Below are 24,037 nucleotides of genomic sequence, written 5' to 3' on the forward strand. Positions count from 1 at the left end.
TATTAATATATGAAATCCATGAACCTCCAAGTGCCAGATTAGTCTGACACTTGCAATGATTCGAAGATATTAGTTGGGAATGATACTGATTAGTTTTAGGTGAAAATCTACCGAGCCGTTTGCTTGTAATTAACTGTTGAAAAAAAATTCAAGCCGATTTTCATGAAACTTTCTTTGGCGATGTATATCATGGTCTTATAGAACTTACTGAAATATTACGGCCTTACGAGAAGTAGTTTAATTTTAAAAATTCACCAAAGTTTGAGAAAATGAGTAGTTTTGTTGTCGTTTGTTAAAATTAAAATTAGATGATTTACTTGGTATAACGATAGAGTACTTGGTCTTAGTGAACATACTAAACCATTAACGTCCTACGAAAACTGGTTCAAATAATGTGCCCCAGTAAAATTTATATGTGGTATGTTTTGCAGTGGGTAAACTAATCATCCGTATAATTTATGTTAGGTATCCCTTTCACCACACATTATATACCACCAACTTCCATATTGACAAGCAAATTCTAGAAATATTTTTTATGGCGAAAAATTTCAATTTGAATCAGCTTTTACATATATTCAGATTTTAAATTAATATAACTACGATACTCTAATCGAACATGGTAGCAGATTGCGAGGTAAGTTTACGATTATTTTGACTTCAAAGAATATAGTATTGACTTGTCTAGATGGCCTATCAATTCAGCAAATTTTAGCAGAATTCTAGTAGATTCTATGAATATTGTATGATAATCGATTGCTTTAACAATTAATTAAAAAAGTATTATCATTATCTTTTACTATTGCACTTGGTGTGCTCGCGTACCGCGCGTTTGCACCGCCAAGGGCCCGTCTCTAACCACAGTAACTCTCTGCAACTCCACAGCTCCAGGCCAGGGAGGCCCCCGAAACGCGCATCTGTCGGCCTCAGTTTGGCGGCCACGCATTTGGCAGGATCTCTTGGCGGTCATCACCATCAGCAGCTCAAGAAACACAGGCCGGATGGAGATTACCCTCCATACGAAAATGGACACGTTATGAGTGGAGAATGTGAGTAGAAGATATTTTACTAGTCGATGTTAGATGAAGTAGTTTTTAAGAACTTGAATGAATTTGACGAGTTCTACTATGTTTAAATATCAAAGCCCCTCAATAATTGCTATGACGTATACATGATTTTCAATTGCTTTTCCACTCCTGTATGATTGTTCGTCTGTTGCGTAAAAACCATTAAAAAATAAAAGCTTTCAGTGTTTCGAAACCCGCGCAGTTTTACCCTACGCTGTTTAGCTCCAATTACGGAAACTCCACCAACCCTATTTCTACACGAACACGTTTTATTTACTCCGATGTTCTTTTGTTTCATAAAAATAACAGACTAATGGAATAATATAAATATACACAACCATACAGCACAATCACAAATATGTTTTGACTCATATCTATTTGCTATACTTTACCAGCTCCCTGGATCCATATTTTATAGTATGTTTACTACCCTTTTGCGGAATTAATATTCGACCGTAAGTGCCCCTAATTCTCGTTATAAATTTAATTCTATTACGTTTTGGCAATATCTAAAACAATATCCCTTCTAGTATTCTAAATACCTTTTCAATGGTTATTATTCGAAGGTGTCGTTTCTATGAATTAATATCTTTCTTAATGGTCGCATTAAAATCCAACGCTCCAATGCATTTTATGAATGTGGAAATGGAATTCACTGTTTAGTGTTGCTTCCTATAAACTGGTAATGGTAATGGTAATGGTCTTGGTAATAGTTGATGTAATATGTTTATATAGTTAATATTCTTAGTTGCTTCGTAATAATTTTATTATTTGTGTGATTTTTGCGTAAATCATATAAAAATTGGATATTTGATCTTCTACTCTACAATTTCCAATTATAAAAATAATTTCCCAAAATTTGCTAACCGTAGTTATAATTCTCTATAGATATATTTATCATATTTTGCACGCCGATAATTGCAATAATTTATGGTGATGATGCATTAAATGATGTTTAAATAACCATTAGCATCCGCACGTATCGTAATTTTCGTGGCGATTATTGTCATCAGTTTGCAAATAATATTATGAACAACAACATGTCAATATGAACACGAAATGAATGATTTATTGTGATAATAACGTGCAATAATATTCTGTTTGAAAACGGTCCTGATGCAATTGTCGACGTGTAATTGACCGCCAATAAAAGCAAAAGACCCTTTGGGAAGGGACAATGGTGAAGTGGAAATTCGTATCAATGGGTGGTGCTGGTGATAATTATTTTTGAACTGCAAAAATAAACTCAGACCAGAGTAATATTGATGAAAGTGTTAGAAAAATCGATTTTGTTGTCTCAAATTTCTTTCAAATTTTCTGGTAGATTCTATGGATTTTTTCTTCCAATTTTGGTGATAAAACAGTAGTTAAAATATCGCTGGCCCAAAATTCACATTTGATCTATCGTTTTCTAGGAAAAGTTTATTGAAATGACCCGTTGAATCAGATTTGCAAAGTGCTCCAATGGTATACAACATAATTATAATTCAGTTAATGAATTATTGAAACATAAAGAATTAGGCTGATTGATAAAATTGCCAGAGTATATATTGGAAAATATAATTATAACATAAATAAAGCAATTTTTTCATCAAACTATATATGTATATAAAATACTGAAGTCTATTTTTTCCGAGGGCTAGATCGAGCGCGTGCCAGAACACCTGAACCTTAATTGTTTATTTATCTTGAAAGAATATTTTGTTTTACGAATCGCCGCCCATTTAACAAAGAGTTTCGACATAATCAAATAAGTTAACCCGGTAATTTCACCCCTATTACGAATAAACAATAATTAAACGAAATGACATGTGCGTAAACATCGAATGTGTCAGACGAGTTGAAAAGGAACAACTATAATTATTACTGGACGCATATAAATTATAAGGGTGAAAATTTTTGTATGAAGACGATGATGGATAAAAATGTATTGTTTTGGAACAGGATTTGTACAAATATTTGTAAAACTGTAAATTATTAGGCAAACAGAGGATTACTCAGCATACGGACACAAAAATATTCCTAAACTAGGACAATCTCATAAAAAATTTTTTTTAGAAATTTTTATATAACTTTTCATTTATTTCCCTGTTTTATTTGTGTATTATTACAATTCTTACTATCCCCATCATGTGTATGTATATAAATACGATCAGGGTAGATTTCTCTGCAACCGCACGCATTTTGCATTAAAAACCGCTGACCACACAATGGCAAACACCGTCTCCGGCGTCCAGACCTCTGTGTAAATACTTTGCTCATATACAGTTATGGGATTTAATTATACCGAACACAGTATCAACACGTAAAATAGCAGACTGAAACACACCTAAAACGATGATTATTCGAATGAATTACTGTGTTTGTGTCCTATACAAATATTTTACGGTCGTATGAAAATAGTTACCCGCCGAAGATGGTACGAAAGTCAAATGGAATTTGTAATCCAGAAACCCTAGTGATAAACGTGAATCTGATTTTACTATCAAAATAGAGCAAAAACAGTAATATGTTTGAAGAAATAAATAACAGTTCGCCTGACAGACGAAAAAGAATGCTAAATGCGAAAATTACTATAATTATTGGTTGTCACAATACTAAGCGCGTGCCCGGAATTTTTCGAATAACACTTTTGGAATCAAACATCACAAAACGGGTTAATAGACGAATCTTAAATAAAAAAGTATCGTATATTTTAGAAAACAATAAAAAAATTGGTTTGATGATATAAAGACAGAATTTAAATGGATTAGGTACTTGTTGTTTTTATATGATAAGATGGTATGAACTTCATTTAAATTTTGGTATAAAATATTTATGCAGTTTAAAATTTTAGTATAATTGATAATTTTATATATATTTAAATTGCAATCAGAACTATATGCTTTATAAGCTGTTGCTATGCAATTTCTTAACCCAGTGTTATTAGAAGACAATCTGACCATTCTCTTTCTGGTGAGATCATTATTATTTTTTTCTAATTGTGATAGAGATATATTGATGCATTGCTTTGAAAGGCTATCGTAATTCAATGTAAAAATTGCTTGATATAAAGCTGGCCAATTATTGGCATCAAACCCGAAGCCAGAGGTTGCTAAACCGTCTACTTAGCATGATGTAATGCCCAGCTCAAACTCAATACTTTTCAATTTAAATTAGTTTTATTTATCAATATTTCAAAAAACTCAAAAACTCCGCATAATGTTCATATTTTTTCCAAAATTTATCATATAATAATATAACATCAATTATGAATGAAGTAAGATATATTATCCTTAATTTTATGGGAGCCTTTGCAATAATTTTTGCATTTAAAGCAGATAGCTGGCTGAAATTTGTCTTCGATTACTATATTAATTTTTTACCACTGGAAAAGCTATTAAATCTATATCTAAAAAATGTACAAACACGTTTCACAAGAACTATCGAAACTAATAATTTTCCACCTATGACTCAATCAGTATTTAGAAATCCCAAGTAACACATAAACCGCCTTAACTAATTTCTGAAATAATTATCACTTGTCATAATTGAACGCCTCATAAAAGTCCATTAAAGTATTAAACCAATCTTCTTAATTTACCTCATCATCGAAGTTGTATGAACTATTAATTGACATAGGCAGTTCAAAAGGAAGTGTTGTTCGATTTCCTTATGAATCAAGATTACACATTACAGTATCCGTTGATATTAATAATAATTACGTTGCAATGTTCAATCAATACACGAGAAATATTTTCTAGAGGTTATTTAGGCCTCATATCCTTCGTCGAACATACATTATAGATTTTAATGCGCCGAGTATTTTATTGATGGGAAATTTGTTGAAAGAAACTAATTACATATGAAACATTGAATGTTTTAAGTATTTTTCTACATCCTTAATGGATTATAATTCTTGCGGGTATGTATCACGGAAATCACGTTGATAAATTTCTCATTATTATCTACTACATGTATAAACATTTTTTTAAATATTACCACTAGCTGCTAATACATACCCAACTTGACCTATTATAATTTATTATTTATCTTATCGCATTTTTATATATTTAGAAAGTCGTTATCTTCCAAGGATCATAATTCGCCTAACGGTGCTTCTCATCCAAATTATACCCTTCATCAGCACCGCCTCCTCATGCTAATTAACACATGACACTCTCTCCATTGTGTCAAAAACCTTTTGTCATACGAATACAGTTATATTATCATTATTACCATATCTGTTACACCACATCATATCCTGAATTTCAGTTCTTTTGGCCAAAAAAATATCCAAAAATCCCTAACAATGATTTGTCCACCGTACCCAGACGTGTCAGTTGTTTCCGAATTGTGGTGGCGATAGGAGGTGTGGGGAAATAATAATATATTATTATTTTGTACTAAATAATGCATTTGAGAAATTCAAATGCTTTGTCGTACACATAATTGTGTTGTAGGAAGCGCTAACTTTTTATTGCTGAAACTTTCTTATCGTAACCAGTTATCTACAGGAATTATAATGCATGCAAATGTAAGAAAATTGATGGGGTATGGAGGAATGCTTTTTGTGAATGATACTTGGTTCTATTAAAGGAAACTTTGTATATAAATTTTAAATATTTTATTTACTTCCTATACCAATTAATCAACAAATAAATGAATGAAATCAATCTTCAACTAATAAAACTGGATATTTCGATGTAGTGAATCCCATGTAGAATAAAAAGCTGCGAATGAGAACAATAAATTTTTTACGACTGCTGGGACATTGATTATTGTATATATCGGTACTTATGTATGTTCAGAAATGACTGTAATAAAGAATCAGTCGTTTTCTTATGTTTGTATACATAAATACTGGTCAACGATATTGTTTTACGATATCGTATTCATATATGTGGAGAGTGGAAAAGAAATTATTTGGGTTGGTCGATGAGAGAAATTAGTAATAAGGAATAGAAAATATTGTACAAACTATAATTTTTACTGACTGGTTATTTTTGGAAGTGGCCGAAACTTAAATGCACCTTAGCTGTACTAGTTGCTTACTTAACCATTTGATCACTTAACACGCCTGTAAATTTATTTTATATTTTTCCTTTATTTTTTATCAGATATAAACACATTATTCTGTGAAAGTCTTATATTTCCTCATATTTTCTGGACCATATATATTTTTCAATTTGCAAAAAAACCACTTTGCAACTAAGATTGGAGCATAGCCATCTACGAATCTTGAAGCGTGCCAAACTTTTACTAATAGGCACTATTCCGAATTCTAACCAAATTACAATAATCAAAACCATTATCAAACGAATTACGAATGTCTAAAGGACATAAAAATATCTTTGACAGGCAAAACGACCGAAACTTCTAAATTTCGTTTGGATTCCGCGCGATACAAAATATCAATCATGCTCTGGGGACAGCGTAATTTGTTTCTTCTATGTCGGCTGCGGGCTATTTTGCATACTATATAATATCCTATAAATATATAGAGCGATACAACGTTCTCTTCTTCTATATAAATTCGGATATCACAGAATGATCCAGGGACAGGGGTAATAAACCTTGGGAAATGTGGAAAAGGTAACAAAATCGATGCTGGTTTCGCCAATTTGCTCAGTCACACTTAACTGGACCAGAAGAATAGACCTGTGAAGAATCGTATGTTTCTAGTATCGTTTTCCAATATTTCAAATTTTTATATTTTATTATTAAAGAGGATGTGATAATTAATATTGCATAATTTGATAATTATGATTGCATAACGATGAATATATAATACAGGTTTCAACTGCTTAAAATATATTTTATGATTTTTTTAATTTTTTTATTTTTATTTTTATAACTGGAATTATTAAATTAATGGATGAATGCCTCTTGAAAAACTTCTCCCATAACTATATATTACAAATAAAAAAAAACAAAAAAAATAATAAAAGTGATACAAAACAGTACCTACAATACAAAATTTTTTTTATCCTATGAGACAAAATTTTATGAAGTACAAGTGATTTTTTCCCTAAATATTGTCTATCATATTTCTATTACAAAAAGGTGTTCTAGATATTTTTCTAAGCCATCAATGCCCTGAAAAAAAGTGTTTTCGATACAATAACCCCAAAGAGCTCAATTACAGCGGCATTTGAATATCAAGACGGTCGCCTCGAGGGCATGAAACGATTAACTTGACGAATGAACAATATCGAAAATACTAATAAATATTTCACATGCAAATGCGGATTTAACGATGGAACTGAACATCAAAAAATGTAGATGAACAATATATACATAAGAGGGTAATGCGAAACATTTGCTAGAGGTTCAATAAATATTTATTTACAATTAGAAATCTAGTGAACAATCATGGGTTTCTTCGCTATATTCATAATGTGTTGTATAATGTTTAAAAATTTGCCTCACATACTTTTTTAACAATTGGTATTATTATAATATTTATTGTTATTCTGATATAACTGTTATAAAATATCCTACATGGAAAACAGTATGCAAGGTGAGGTAAGGGTCTTTAAACCCACCTAAATAATGTGTTTATGGAAAAGATCCACAAATAAAATTATATATAACCCGTCAAGGGTATGCATATAATTTTTCTGAAATTTTCTAATTTTTCCTCATATTGTAATTTTTATTATAATTAATTGGCCCACTTGGCTGCCCCAGATTTCTTTTATATTCTATGGAGTTTTTTTTTCCAATTTTGGTCATAAAAAAGAATTCAAAATATTGCTGGTTTGAAATTCCCATTTGACCTATGGCTTTTTAGGAAAAGTTTATTGAACTGACCCATTTAACCAGATTTGTAAAGTGCTACAATGGTACATATAATAATAATGTAGTTATTGAATTATTGAATTTTTTCTCATATTGTAATTTTTATTATAATTAATTCAAAATTGCTGAATGATAGCACGTATCAATGTCGAAACGTATGCATTTTTTAATTTGTCAAATTAGCTGCAAAGAAAATGGAAAGAATAGACTGAAAACCGCTAAAAATTGGAACTGAGGCAGGAACCTAATTTAAAACTTCTACTATAGTAAAACGAGATTAATCATTATTTATATTTGTGATTTAAATTATATACAAAAAATAAAAAAAAGTTCTATTTGATTGACTAATGATTTATATGTGCAACGATGAACAATTAATTAAACATGTTTTACTTGGTGCATTGTAGTTCCAGGCATGTTCTGCAGTTACTAACATATGTATATGTATATATATATTCCGAAATTCCCATAAAATATGCAAACCCAACATGTAATTGACATAATTCTATACAAAAGATGTAAATCCCAAAAACGCAAAAAGTCTGGTCTCGATATCCAACAAAAGCCCAACAGCTTTTGTTTGCGATCACAAAAAACGATCTAACTTATTACTTTAAAATATATCTCTATATATAATATCATATTTCTTATTGTGCAGACCGCAAATCCATAACCGCATCACAACGAAACCGTTCATTACAAATTAACAAAATTGCTATGATCCATCCGGAGGAACACTTACGAAACTAAACTGATAATAATATCTCAGAGACGAGGATCACATAACTGTGCTCTTTTGTGGTATATCACTAATGTTATTATATTGTTCCTTCTTGAGGAATCTGGGTCGATTTTCAATCGATGCGCATATTGGCTTGCGTTAATTGCTGGTGCAAATTTTAATAACGGCGGAATAAAATTATTGATACATAATTGATAGATGTAAAATGTAATTAAGACTTAATTTGGGTTTTGGTATTAAAACTTCGAAGCACCGCCGAAACAAAGTTCGTCGCCTTAAGTTATAAGATGTCCTGCAAAAGCGTCAACTGATTGTCCCATCTAACACTAACAAAGTATGATGGAATTTTTTTATAATTTTGCTATTACTTATTATTCTATTATCCGCCTACTTTTATTCCCCTAAGTGTGAAATGCTAAGAAAGCATCGCAAAAACAAATTTCGTTTCGGATCATAACGGCAGAGAGCGTCTTGGACGCAAGGTGGTTCATCTAATTGTCGGGTTCGCGTACCGGGACTGCAACAATTTAAACGTTTCGCAATTATTTCTCGGTTAATTGTTAGTTATTGAGGGTCGTTTAAGGAGAATAAAAACAGCTGAGAACCAGAATAACAGTCGTATGAATATACTATCGCCTGCATATTGAGTTACTGACAATGAGGTACGGAATGTCGAGCAAAGAGAGCCGAACGCCTTTTTTGCGCAAACCTACTTGATTTTACGACGGGATGCTAAGATCGTTCTACTGATCCGGGAATTAATGAGAGTTATGTTGACGATTGGATATCTTCAATAGCGTTTAATTCAATGTTCATTAAATTTATCTATGTCGTAATTGAATGAAGCCGACGATCAATCACTTATAATGTATGTTTATTGCTGCAAGTAGCTGCAAAACATGCCTGGAACTACAATGCACCAACCAACGAGCAATTGGTAAAACATGGTTAATTGTTTTCGTTTATCCATATAAATTAGCAGTCAATTAAATAAAACTACTTGCATTTATTTTTTTCTCAGAGCATATAACTTGCTCACCCTCAAGGTGCAAAAAGTGATAAAAAATGTATTTGCAAATAAATTTTTTTAATGTAAAATTGAGCTTTTTCATGATCACAAAATATCTCCATCGAAATTCAGTCAAAAATGTTCAATGACAAAAATCGAGATAAAAAATTACGTATAATTATTATAATAACTCTTACGAAATAGAGTTTGTGATGAGAAGATGAAAATGTAGGGTTGTATTATAGTATTTTTAATTACTCATTACAAAAAAATGTGACCCTCTTCTACTTGGCTACAATCAAAATGTGCGAAAACGTCCGGGGGCTTTACCTAACAGTTTCCCAAATTTTCACAACAATTAGATAGCTTATGAATCCATAGGACATAGATTTTATATCTACTCAATTGTTTATTTTATATTTCAATCTATTTTCTTATTAAATGCGTTCTTATATCAGCGTTATAGGTATCTCAATTATAAATTATATCTTTTACTAAATCATATGCAGAAATGAGAGAATTAAATTTTTCTTCACGGTTATTAAGTAGATTGAAGAAAGATTTTCTGTATAATTTTGATACATGTTGATTAATTAAACACGTAATTTATGCTGTCATATTTTCTATGTTGGATATCAAGCGATGAAAGTTGTACGAGCGATAATGCTAATTTAATTAGCAATCCTGAGTTAAATGTTGGCTTGTATAAAAAGCGTTGTTGTGCATATAATTTGAATATATTTTTGCTGGAGAAAGAAAACTGTTGCATGAAAAGATGATTAAATCAATATTGGGATTTGAAACTAATGTTAAGCCTAAAGTAAAATTCGTCTCATTATGTTTTCTACCAATGGCAACGGCAATTTAATGAATAGTAATGAATTTTGAAGGCCCGATTTTCGAAATTTCACTCATAGAACCATTTCTATCATCAGACCTCCTCCATCCAGCAATGACAAGAGCAATTTTCATTTACCAATTACCTGCATAACGTATTTGTGTTCCCAACGGACTCGCATACCTTCTTGCATTACATTAGGTTATTACAATGTTAAGCAGCTGTATTGTAATCCATCAACCGATGGCAGACAGAAATCAACTACGTACGTATATTAACACTTGTTCGAAGCTTATTAAAAATAATTTGCCTTGTTTTTATTTTTTCATCGTTTCTTTTGTTGATGCTCTTTTTCAATTCAACGCATGCGAATCGACAATCAGGGGAAAAAGATAGAAAAAAGGAATGGATGGAAGGAAACGTTTAATTATACTATATTTGCAATTAATATTTGAATTAAAAGATTGAGTAGATGTGATAAATATGATCCAATTATTTCTGCCTAGAACTGCACAGTATTAAAAATTGTTTTGATTCAACATTAGGGAAAAAAAATAAATGCAGTAGTCTAAAAAGTCTATATGGGCCTGATTTTTAATTAAATATTTTAATTCCTTGTGTGTTATTAAAGGATATCATTTCGATTCGAGTATTTGCGCATTGACCTGAACAGATATTGAATTTAGATATAGCCTTGTGAAATAAATCATTAAGCGTTTAATAGCCTGTCAACAGTTAAACCGAAGCACCGTGGATGAGAATACGGCCTTCGATGACCCAGTGGTTCTAAAACTTTGAGTTGATGAGGAAACTTAGTATTTTACAAAGTATTTTGAGAGATTTTGCATTTAAAATCATGTGCTAAGAATAATTCATTAGTTAAGATATATAGTCGTTCTTTATCTGATTTTTTTATTCTTCTATATATTACAAAATTTTCAAGTATATATCAATTTAATTTTATATGCAGTACACCACCGGTATTCGAACCGATAATATTTTTGTTTTTAATAAATTTGGTTCAAAATGCTCATAAGTTTAAATTATATTTTCTGGAGTCGTTTAATTTAATGGCATTTGTATATATTTACCTTTATAAAAAATTATTTCAATTCAAGCAGGGTCTTTGGCTAAATATCAAAATTAATGTAACATGCATTTTTTTATCATTGTAAAAATGTTGTTGATTAAGTTCTATGTTTATTATGTTAATTATATTCTATTAAATTTATTTATCATTTATTATATTATTTTAAAAGTAATCTGTAACAGATGAGGTGCACCTGGACGATATGGCGTTGAGCTTTCATTGTTCATTTCAATAAGTGTTCTTCATTTCGTGTTCGAACCAATCGTAAGGGTGTGTGTACTCACTATGGGGGGCCTCATGTTAACGAGGTCCATTTGAGTCCAGGACCGCATTTATGGTTCATTAAGAACCATAATAAGAAGAAAATCTTAGACATTATTCCGAAAAGTATATAAATATAATTTTAATTTGTAGTGATTTTTGTCAATCAACTTCGTTAATTTCTTCACTGACGTTCATGAAATTATATGAAATTAATGAAAAAATTATATAATTAATTAAAATACTAAATACTATTCAAATGAGCAACTCTTTAAATAGAATGAAGATTCTATTCTAAAATTCAGAGCTGAATTTCCTAACTGAAATAATCTTGAAGAAAGAGTATCAATTAAATTATTTTAATGGCCAGAAATGTTTTATTATAAAGACTGAATATTTTGCATATATTTTATATTTAAAAATATTATAACTCTCACAATATATCAATATTCAGTTTTATATTTTATAGAAATTATTTAGAAAAATACCACCGTATAGAAAAATAATATGTACCTACTATTAGTAAATCACACTAAACGTATAATCAACCGTATATATAATCAATCGAAACCTTGAGGTCTTGTTTATAAGATTATCAGCTATCAGTAATTTATATGTATCTAGTTATTGAAAGACATTAAATCAATCACCATTGATTAAAAACTACAATTATATGAACATATCCTCAAAAATCATACGTGATACATTGGCGTCATCTGCTTAAATTATGGGAAAATTTTTCAAGTATAATTTATGTGCAAATGTAATGTTTTAGAATTTCTAGTAATATAATATCTTTCCGATGTCCTTCTCTGTGGTTAAATATCGAAAAAGCTTCGAATGTTTCTCAAGCTCTCATTACGGAAACGCAATTAAATCCCAATAATGTATGCATAGGAAATGCTAATATCAACAACGATCTCAGCCACATATAATTCGTGTGTGGGTACAAATGGTTTGTTGGCGCTTTTGTTTCAAGGCAAAGTCTTCTTCCTTTTGACAATTTAATTATTTTTGTGATGCGTATTTCTAATGATTTATATGTACCGCTCGTTTGCTCGGTGATATATCGATGCACGAATGCCCAGACAACATGAACTGGCTAAGGTCGGGTTAAGGTTGGATACTTGATACTTGCATACGTTAATATTAAATCGTAAATAAATATCCAATATATGAACTCGAAAAATTGTGATTATTATTTTATTATAGAATTGTGTCAAAAAATAGTGAAACCCTTGAGTATCACCCCTACTTGTATCAGCTATACTACTATTTTTTTAAACTTCCATATTATATTGCATTTAAAAATACGTCGTTGTTAATTCTAATTTACAAAATTTCAAAATTATAAAAAAGTCACTCCAATGAGTGATTTAACAGTTCTGTTAAGGATGTGGTAATGCCAATTCTTGAATATTGCCCTTTGGAAAATTCTTTTCAAATTAGTGTCTCAATTTCAAATTTCTGCAATTATGTTCATTTTCGGAAAAAAACGTCCCGAACCGCTTCAATTCGCATAAAATCCATTTTTCCACAATATCCAAAACGTGCGTACGAGAGAATAGTATGCAAAAGCGTTGAAACGTCAAAATCAAGATTAGAAACCGAATATTCATTCGATTTCACCCCGTGACTAAGCGGAATACATATTTATTCGTCGATCGTCGGCTAAAGGCAATATGTTTTTGAATACTCACCGCCGCACGAGTCGCTTCGCGTTATCAGTGTTCCGCAGTTCTAACAACCCGCGTGGGGCGAACATAATATGTCACATGAAATACGGAACCGGAGGGACAGGACAATGCGAGGTGGTTCCTCTCTGACTGCACAATACACAGAATACACACCGAAAACGGAGAAAATATTTCTCCGAGAATCGAAAAAAGGGTTTTTTATTACAAGGGTGGGAAAAAAATCAGTTTAAAGTTTAAAGTTTGGGGTTGAATTTCTATGTTTGCATACCGTCTGTGAAATAAGTTGACTCTTACTACGTGGTTATGTTTTTCAGAATATCTTTAGTTTCTTTGATATTGAGATGTTTTTTGAACTTTTTTTTAATATGAATAATATGCACAGTTTAAGAAGCGTTTATTAATCACGTGAGCGATTTTTAAAGATTTTTAGACCGCCTCGCCCTTGATGATATTCAAAGCCAACCCCCCTCCCTCTTCAAATATCAAGTTGTGTTTTTATGCCTAGAAAAAATCATACATATTTTTCATTTTTTTGAAAATTTTTGTTTTTTTTTTGTTATCGAGGTAAAAAATAAATACACGTGATATCTTGCTAGACCTTCCCGTCTCCACGTGATATTTCATAAATTTTTGTTAAAACCATCCCCCATCCTCTAATAATATAATATATAATAATATAAATATTAAATATAATATAATAAATAAATAAAAATTAAAATAAATATAATAATAATTATAAATAAATATAAATAAATGTGATAAAATTCCAGTGGTCTAATTCTCGGATAAAATAGATTATAATAATGTGATTTTACTAATCTATATTCGTATTTGTTGGCAATATTCAACTGTCAACAAGTTATGTATTTGCTGTGATCGTAATTTGATGTAGGTGTTATCAAAAAGACATCAGAAAGTTGATAAATTTGTTATTTGACAATTGCATGTTTAAGAGATTAGGTTTTATGTGTAAAACGTCTGATCGCACAGCAAAAATACTATATAATATGTTTTTGATAGTGCCTTACTACCAACTCATACGAAGACAGACCTGTAACATATCGTTATCATAACATTTCTATTTTATCTGAGAATTAGCCCCAGAATCTGGAACAGCTAGTTTTAGGTGGAAATTTATTGTCATCAATAGTTTTAAGTAAAAATGTATGTCACTACGACGGACAACCAATTATCAAGGAGCAGTGTGATACTCATCTTTGCTTGACAATTTAGATCAAATTATATTTCCAACTGCAAATGGACCTACCTGCATTGCTGGAATTGGTTGATTAAATGATAGGTTCTGGGTAAATTCCGATAAAAAATATATCAAATAGAGATGGGCCAAACATTAGGATGTCTTCCTAAATAGCTATATGTGTAGTTAACAAGCATCATTACAACAATTGATGAACTGTGAAGGTCTAATTGCTGTTAAAAAAAAAGAACAAATAAAATAGTTTTAAGAATCTAAAAAATATTTAGCATTTGAAGGGTTCAAAAAGTTTGTTTTTGAAGTCGTAGATTCAAATCTTGGGTATTCATAGAAATCTAATGTTCAAATTCATACTATTTGTAAAATTTATCTTATACCTTTTAAAGTGATTACTTTACACCAATTGCAATTGAGCTCTAACGTTTAACAAGACCTATCATTTATTAATTTAAAAAATGCATTGTAAAAATATATTTCAAACTAAAATGCAAAATATCTGACAAAACCACATTTTCACCTTTCATCCTCCGATCATTTTCCCACTATCGCTAATTTATTTTCCAACTATCAATGACTATATCTCAAATCCAAACAGAAACTTATAATTTGCTATAAATATCCATGCAAACAATATCCAGGCATCAGTGTGCTTGCAGATACTCGCTGTTTATTTATTTAAAGTATTGAAACTTCTCTGGGACAGAGCAGAATAGGGAAAACCTTTCGAATTAAACTGTCGCCGTATGCGGACGCACGATTCCAATTGCGACGCGGCGTCATTTCTCGGCGGCATCTATCAATGTCCGAAATTCTAACCCTTACTGGGAAAAGATAAGATAAATAATAAATAATAATGGAATTTATTATTGTGATGCTCTCTTAAAATTTTGGTTAGTAGTGACATGAATTTGATTTTAAATTTAAGCTAGGTGATACCATAAAATTCAAATCCAAAGACTTAACTAATAAATCAGCATATTAACGGTGAAAAATTTTTCATGAGAAAATTGAAATAACGAAAGTCGAAATTTTTAAACGTAAATACAATTTTTCTATATCAATTTAATTGCATTGGACTAGATGACAAAGGTGGCATGACATAGATTCAGCGGATGATATTTTAACACTGATCACTGGTATAGATTCAAGTGTTTTCTTGATATTTTGTGTGTTTAATCATTTTTTATCATAAAATAATATCTTTATTATCGTTTCGATCTACCAGTTCAAAATCCAATAAACATTCGTTAATCGTCGATGCATCAATTTCAAATCTATCTTTGCCCTTCCTTCGGCCGACGCCGTTGGCCATCTGAGGGTTGGTGCTGAAGGGCGGCCGTCTGCCTCTCTCAACCCTTTTGCTTACGTCACAACGCGCTGAGATGCAAGTTTCATGATTGATGACATATGATGAAGTTACGAATACGCCGGGAATTAAATTGAGAGTTGATGTAACTATTGTTATTCCATTGTAAATTTCAATATAAAAGTCAGATTTGGCAAAGGCAGGCTCATGGGCCAAATCCAATTTTAAATTAAAGGCTATTTTAAACTGCTGACAAGATATTTTTGAAGCCAAATGTTTTTTTGTGTCTCAGGATTCAATTTTCTAGTTGAAATAAGTAATTATTTATGCTCAAAACAATTATTTCCACTTTGCACTTTCGTGCTGCAACTACTTACGTATATAATTGAAATTCAGAACAAATTTTCATGACTACAAAAAAAAATCATAAATTCAACAAATTCATGGTTCTATTTGAATGCAGAAGTACCGCTGGTTCACATACAAAATTAAACAAATATTCAAAAACTCATTAAATTATGTTCAAAACTCAAAATGATCTTATTAATGCAAATTATTACCAGCCTTCCCATTATTTTCTTGCACATACCGTTTTGTTTGGGTGTAGTGTACGATTGGATGTGCGTTTGCTGGGATTGTTTTAAAATGTGTTTTGGCGAAATGATTGATTTGATATAAAACCGAATATTTGATGAGGCACCGCTGTCTGGAATTGGTTTTTGTCCGCACTTAATAATGCAGATTCATACAACGGGCTGATGTCGGTTGCGCAAAGGGATGAGATAGGAGGTGGAGGGATGGTATATAAAATTCCATAAATTTTTGAAAGTCGGTAAACTTAGAATCCACGGTTCAGAATTGAATACAACATGGATTTGGATTTATTTGTTGATAAAGGTCTGAATTCAATCGGACGTCGATAAAAATTGTGGTAAAAAATCTGTAACTTGCTGGATTAAAAATAATATCTTCGGGCGTTTATCTTCTTAAGGGTCGTACTAGCAATTTTGTTCGTGTCTTATTACAAATTTATCAGAATCCCAGTTCGAACTATAACTACATCATACTAAATCCTTTGTTTAAAGTTTCGGAACAATTACAAATTCCTCGCCCGTTATCCGTTATCCGAAAATCATTATCAATTCGGGCGAGACATGCAAAAGGCTTAGCCATGTCCTTTTCATACAAATCCGATATATTTGTATTATAAATGAACTCTTAATCGCGCGAGCGAAGTATTTAAAGCACACATCACCAAAGTTGGTAGGTTTGGGCCAACAAACTCCGTCTGTCCTTATATTACACATCATTCGACATTACGAATGTTTGCCGAAGTTTCTGGGCGCGGGTTAATCAAAACCCGTGAGGCTGCCGACAACGACCTGTGTGTGCAGGTCTACGATCTCGCGTTTCGGGGGCTTATAAACCCATGAAGTGTGTACACGAGCACGGAGCATGTCGTTATTAATTAACAAACGACGAAATATATCAAAATTAATCCGCACCATTCACCATTCGGCGCCCCGGAGCTCTGCCTCCTACTCCGGTGCCAAACTTACTGCCAGTCTTCTCGTCTTGCATTGAATTAATCATGTTTGTTTTAACTCCTCTATGCGGATGGGCGAAGGTAACTTGAAATGTTCGGTGTATTATATGGTTTGATTAAAAGTTACTTCGGAATATGATTAACTCAATATCGAAGTCTTGATATACACGATTATTGAAGATTGAATTTGATACAATTTAAATTATACAAAATTCAAACTCCTCTACTATAATATATTATACATATGACCTACAAAATCTTCATTTTGACATCTCTGATACCTCTCTATTCAAATTATATTCGACACAAACAAATTCAATAGATTTCCTAAATGCCGAATGAAGTCCAAACATTTAACAGATCCTAATTCAGATCTAATGCGTTGTGACGACTCAGTGAGGGCGTGAGTTTCGGCTGTTCATTTATATTATATTCAACTCAGTAAATAAAGGGTTTGAATCGTACTTAGGCACAGTGAATGCTCACAGGATTATGTCAGCTGATAATAAAGCGCCAACGTAATTCATATCATTAATTCGATGCCGTGTTTAACATCTCTAGATAGAAGATAAAAATTACATCGTTATATATCTATATATGTAATATTGTATTAAATAGTGTAGTAATTTGTATTACAATTATATTTTTTTCTTTTCAGATATATCGCGTCTTGAAAAATCACCTCTCCTAGCAAATGGTTATAACGCTCCACCTACACACCTGAATCACATGCAATTCATGCAGCAGCTATCTCACCACAATTCCCATCACAATTCACACCACAATCCACATGCAGCGGCGGCTGCAGCAGCAGCAATGCTAAGTCCTCACCACAACGCCCACCACCCTGGTCACATGGGCGGCGGACCTCGTGGTGCAGCCGAAGCCCTTGCCCAGAGTGGTGCCTCTGTTCCTGGATTGCTGAAAGGACTCCCGCCAGGCGCGCCGCCAGGCTCCATGGAAGCTTTAGCCAGGTACTGGTTGATGATGCGCGCCGTTTACGAGTGTTACATGATGAACGCATTGGCCGCCGGTGGTGGCACGGCTGTGTCAGCATCCGATGCTGATACGGCCGAAAGACGGACAGATCGCGGTGTTTTAGATCTTTCGGCTTCCGAGAGAAGCGATGATCTAGATATGGAACGCGATCGCGTATCAGATAAGAGTAGTATGTTAGATGATCTCGAAGACGATGACGATGATGGTTTGAGTGATATAGACGATGGTGCATTGTCAGACGATGGTGGCATTAGCGACGGTTCGTTAATGAGTAATGGGTCACGAACACCTGATTTGTAGATTAAAAAAGTTGTAGAGCCATCGTTGACAATAGAAGTTAGATTGTAATATAGTCATATTTAATAGGCTTGCTCAATGAATATGAAATATCCGCATCACATTTTCGCGTTCATACTTTTTATTTGAGTTAAGAGTACAAAAAGTCCATCATAGTGGGCACATTGCTGCATTTTATATAAATTGCATTACAGCTGTAAATAGTAGTTAATTGATATATACAAATAAAACACTTATCATCTTTTTGCAATCAGTTTGCATACCTCAAACCATCATCTAAGTCTCGACTTGGTTTTACTGCCGAAACGAATAATTTCGGTAAATCCTGATTTAGTGTTTTGATATTGCTTAGACAGTGACATGTATATATAAGATTATTTTACCAGATTTCGAATGTTTTAATTGTATTAGCCCATGTATAAGAATAAGTGCGAATATATTACTTATTAAAATGACATTTGTATAAATAGTGAAATATATTACCGAGTGTAAATAGATTAGATAAAAAGATAGGATTTTTAATAAGTCTTGTATTTCGAGATAAAATAAAAATAATTTATACATAGTCAATAAAGCTGTAGATATGATAATTTCAAGAAATAATGAAAAAAGTAAAATAGTGTGTGCATGTATTATATTTATTAAATAAAGTAAGGACCATGAAAAATAATGGTAAAGATATTTAATGTATTTTAATTCAAAAGTGATCATGTATACTGATATCGCTTGTACTAAATTTTATTGTAAAATGATAAAGATATGATTGGAAATAAAACAAAATGAATTTTATAATTCATATATCAAAAGAAACTTTAGTATTTTTATTCCAAATTATTTTTATTTTGTATTTATTGATCAAATTCAATCGGGAATGCATGACAAGTGAAATAGTGATCAGTGAGTGGAAAAAGCAAGCAAGTGCATTTAAAATTAATAGAAATAGGCAAATAATTCTGAAATAAAATTATGTGTTCAGAATAAATTCTACATAAAATATAAACGTGAACTAGAAAGTAAATCATCGTGCTTGAATAATATTTTATATAAAACATAGTGATACAAATAACAAATAATAAAAGTAATGTCATTGTTAATAATTAATATATTGGCACTTGTTCTGATACCTTGTACTATTTTAAACTGGTTAGTATATAGTGAAATGGGTTAGTATTTACATTAAAACATTGTAAAAATTGTAACAATATAGTAGAAATAAATTTTATTATTATTAATTATATTTACAGATCCGGAATTTGGGAAAATTGTCGCGCGGCGTATGAAGATATAGTTAAACATCTAGAACGGTGAGTAACTTATAAATTTTAAGTAATTTAATTTTTATTTGTTCTATGCGAATATTTGCAAAGTACCTCAATTTTAAATTCAATCTTTAACTTATTAATGTTTTTTTAACCAAGTTACTCAAGTTGATTAATGAAAATGAATTGCAAAAAAGAAATTTGTATTATTGAGATAATTCCATCCCTGTCAAAATTCTTGTCAATCATGTTGAGATATCCGCTTATTACATTTTTTATCAATATTCAACTGATTAACTCTGTGTTATTGAATTTGTTTTGTAAGAATGTTTTGTTGAATGATCGTTTCTTAGAATCGCAGCACATTAATCAAACATAAGTTGCACAAAAATATACCCCTAATTCATTTCTCGAGAACATCATCAACTTTATTTATTTTTCATCTCTTCCTTCCGATTTGTGCTCGGCTTCTTGTACATCATTAACGAGATATCTGTCATGCACACATTAGAAAAAATCTCTTATCAGGCCCTGAAGCATTAGTGCTGGTAAATTATACTTATGGAGAGGCCGACACATTTTTACAGGAAGGGACATGTAAATATATGTTTAGTAAAATATCAAATATGGGGTCAAACGATTCAGAATGATTTGAGTAGCTGATAAAACATAAAATCAGCAAATGGCGAAAACTAGATTTGTTTTGGGAAAGTAAGTCGACAGATGATAAATTTTTTAAACATATCATTATCGAGGAAGAATGTATCAATAACGAAAAATGAAGTTTATTTTAAATTTTTCCTCAATTACAAATAATTCCTTTACCCTCCTGTGCCCATAAAAATTAAAAATCCTCACTTCGACGTGCCAAAAAGTGACTAGAATACAAAAGCAAGGACAATCCAACATTAGCACAGAGGGTGTCAGAAGTGAAAAGAGAGGATTGCATATATATTCGAATCGAAAAGTAAGTCGAACGAGCGAGCTGGAGCGATATCCATAGATACGATGATCATTAATCATATCTCGGGACGTGTCTTGTCATCTAGATGTCACCCGGTGCGGTTTCAGTCACACCCTGTGCCGACGACGCTTACGAAAGTTTGCTTTTTTAGCCACGGCCGCGGACGAGAATGACGGAATAACTATAAATCTTAGAGATATCTGAATAGAAACAAGAAATAATCGAAAATTTGGAAAAAAATAGGCCAACAGATACTAATGGGCTGTTAAATGTTTTAGCAAATTGACGGTTACTGTAAATTGTCTGTCTAACTACACGAAAAAAACTACATTTCAGAATAGAAAAGTTTTTTATTTCTCATTTTTACAATTTCTACGCTTATTATCTAAAATTGTATAATGTCAATCAACTATATCGACTAATGTATAATGCATCAAACCAGCTACACTTTTTATTTTACTCCCACTACATTATTCTAATATTTTTGTTGCTTATCTCTATATTTTCAATTCTAATATCGCTATATTTTCAATATTTTTAAACTTTCAGTATCACTAATTTTCAATATATGTATAATCTAATATGTCTATATTTCCAATATTTCTATACCTCCAATATTTCTATATTTTCAATCACTCTTTGATTTCAATATCTCTATATTTTCAACATCTCTATATTTTCAACATCTCTATATTTTCAACATCTCTATATTTTCAACATCTCTATATTTTCAACATCTCTATATTTTCAACATCTCTATACTTTCAACATCTCTATACTTTCAACATCTCTATATTTTCAACATCTCTATATTTTCAACATCTCTATATTTTCAACATCTCTATATTTTCAACATCTCTATATTTTCAACATCTCTATATTTTCAACATCTCTATATTTTCAACATCTCTATATTTTCAACATCTCTATATTTTCAACATCTCTATATTTACAATATCTTTATAATTTCAATAGTAATAGTCATAAAAATATTAATTGATAATATTAATTTTGATACGACTAAAATTTCAATCAACACAATAAAAAATGAAAAGGATTATGTAACAAACGGGGTTTTTTACTTCTTGTTAGACTATATTATATTTTGTGAATTCTTCTATGTATTTTATGCGTGTTTTTTCTTGACAAATTCTATATGTCAAAATAAATCTCAATTTAGTAAGCATATCAATCAATACTCATTGATTGACAAAAATTAATGAACCGCGACCGAATTTTCTCTTCACAGGATTTACTTCAAATAAAAACTCGAGTATATTCACACAAAGATTACCTTCTGTTTCTCTATAACGAGTTCGAATTAACGTTGAAAATAGTTTAAAGTAAATAATCAAGTCCGAACACATGTTTTGGACTAATGACTTCAAAAGCCACACCCCGTATTTCATGTCTCATTAAATAAATTAGTAATTAAAATTAATCACGTAAATAATTACTTGTTTGTCTTTAATTTTTGATGCACTTGGTAATAGACCAATACACATAAATTTGTCATCATATAAACTAATAAGTTTGACACCTACTAGGTAAAACAACACAAAAATGCAATGATATGTTACAATTAATTTCACAATTATTTTCTGTATTAAATATTGTTTCATCAATATCTCTCATAAATACGCCCTGGCATAATATTTTAATAAGCGCTTTATATTCTGCAACGATTTTATTATCTGCCCGCAAAGAATGAGATCTTTCGTAAAAAAGTAACTTATTAATAATGAATGCAGTATGGAACACAGTAGCAATGTTTTCTTTTTTTACGCTTAATAACCGTCGAAGAAAAGATAAAAAGTAATGAGCATAAACTTCATAAAATATTATATGTAGCGACGAAGTAGATAAATTCATGTTTTGTCATTGGTTATCAAACCACAGAAACATTAAAAAAGTTTTTATTTATGCGTTTTTGAACTGAAAAACTGCAATTAAAATACATACAGGTTTGCGATAGATAATGGAATCTTGGTGTAAGTTGTAATTTGCCTTGGCAAGTCTGGAAAATATATCAACTTTTTCGGGAAGTTTAATACGATCTTACAAAGTAATATATGTTCAATTTTAACATTTTTAAAAGCAATATGTGCGCAATTTTTTTTTATAAATCCATATTTCCAATTCATTCATCTCCAATTTTGGTCCCTTGATTTTTACCCCCGAACATAAGCGTAGTTAATCGTTCTCCGTGGAAAATAAACGGCCTGAGCTTTAATTCTGTAGCAGTATCATCGCATAAAGCATACGAAATCCAACACGTATTGACACGAGTTTGTGAAACATTTAAATCTCTCGGATTTAAAACAAAAACAGTCCACGAGTTTCCCGTCCTCATCCTCTTGTCGTCTAATCCTGCGGAATGATCGATCTTCGAGTGTCGCATAGGATGATGTGTGTTTCCATTTTATGGGATCACTTGGAATCAAACACATTTTGCATACCTAGATCAAACCGGTATTAAATACTAAAAACATGGCTTTGGACGTGATTGAAAAATATAATGGGATGCGAGTCGAACTTACTCCATTACAATGCGATTCAATTATTGATTTAAGGGCTCATAGAAATGATCACAGATTTGCAATTTTTTTTTCAAAAATACTACCAATTATAATTTAGCCAGATAGACATATTCGAAGACAAAATTAGTTTCATTTAATTTCATATGAAGTCCTTAAAATAGAGATTTTAAAAATCCTGCCTGTAATATTTTCTATGAATGATCAACGTCAGAGATTTTACTATCAAAAGTTTTGATGCATTTCTTCATTAGCAAATAAAATACCGATATGCAGACAAATAGGTTTTACCTGTGATAATTCATCCTGAGCTACTCCGTTCCCCAGCATCAATTACCTCTGCGTCGAATAATTCAGAGATTTCGCGATCCCGTGTTTTGATGCGTTATTTGATATAGTATTATTAGATTCGATACAGAGTATATTGGA

The 24,037-nt window shown here is 31.3% G+C and overlaps 1 protein-coding gene across 1 annotated transcript in view; it reads left to right on the forward strand.

Moving 5' to 3' along the window:
• The first annotated feature begins 616 nt into the window (after positions 1-616).
• LOC113366081 overlaps positions 617-24,037 on the forward strand; it is a 206,567-nt gene continuing 183,146 nt past the window's right edge. Inside the window, exons 1-5 of the mRNA XM_026607635.1 lie at positions 617-634; positions 779-1,030; positions 15,626-15,629; positions 18,211-18,526; positions 20,093-20,152. Coding sequence (XP_026463420.1) covers positions 617-634; positions 779-1,030; positions 15,626-15,629; positions 18,211-18,526; positions 20,093-20,152 — 650 coding nt within the window. The remainder of the gene's footprint in view (positions 635-778; positions 1,031-15,625; positions 15,630-18,210; positions 18,527-20,092; positions 20,153-24,037) is intronic.

Source organism: Ctenocephalides felis, unplaced genomic scaffold (genome assembly GCF_003426905.1).
Source record: "Ctenocephalides felis isolate EL2017-DRISC unplaced genomic scaffold, ASM342690v1 CF-g0.4_SCAFFOLD_01170, whole genome shotgun sequence".
Taxonomy (NCBI): domain Eukaryota; kingdom Metazoa; phylum Arthropoda; class Insecta; order Siphonaptera; family Pulicidae; genus Ctenocephalides; species Ctenocephalides felis.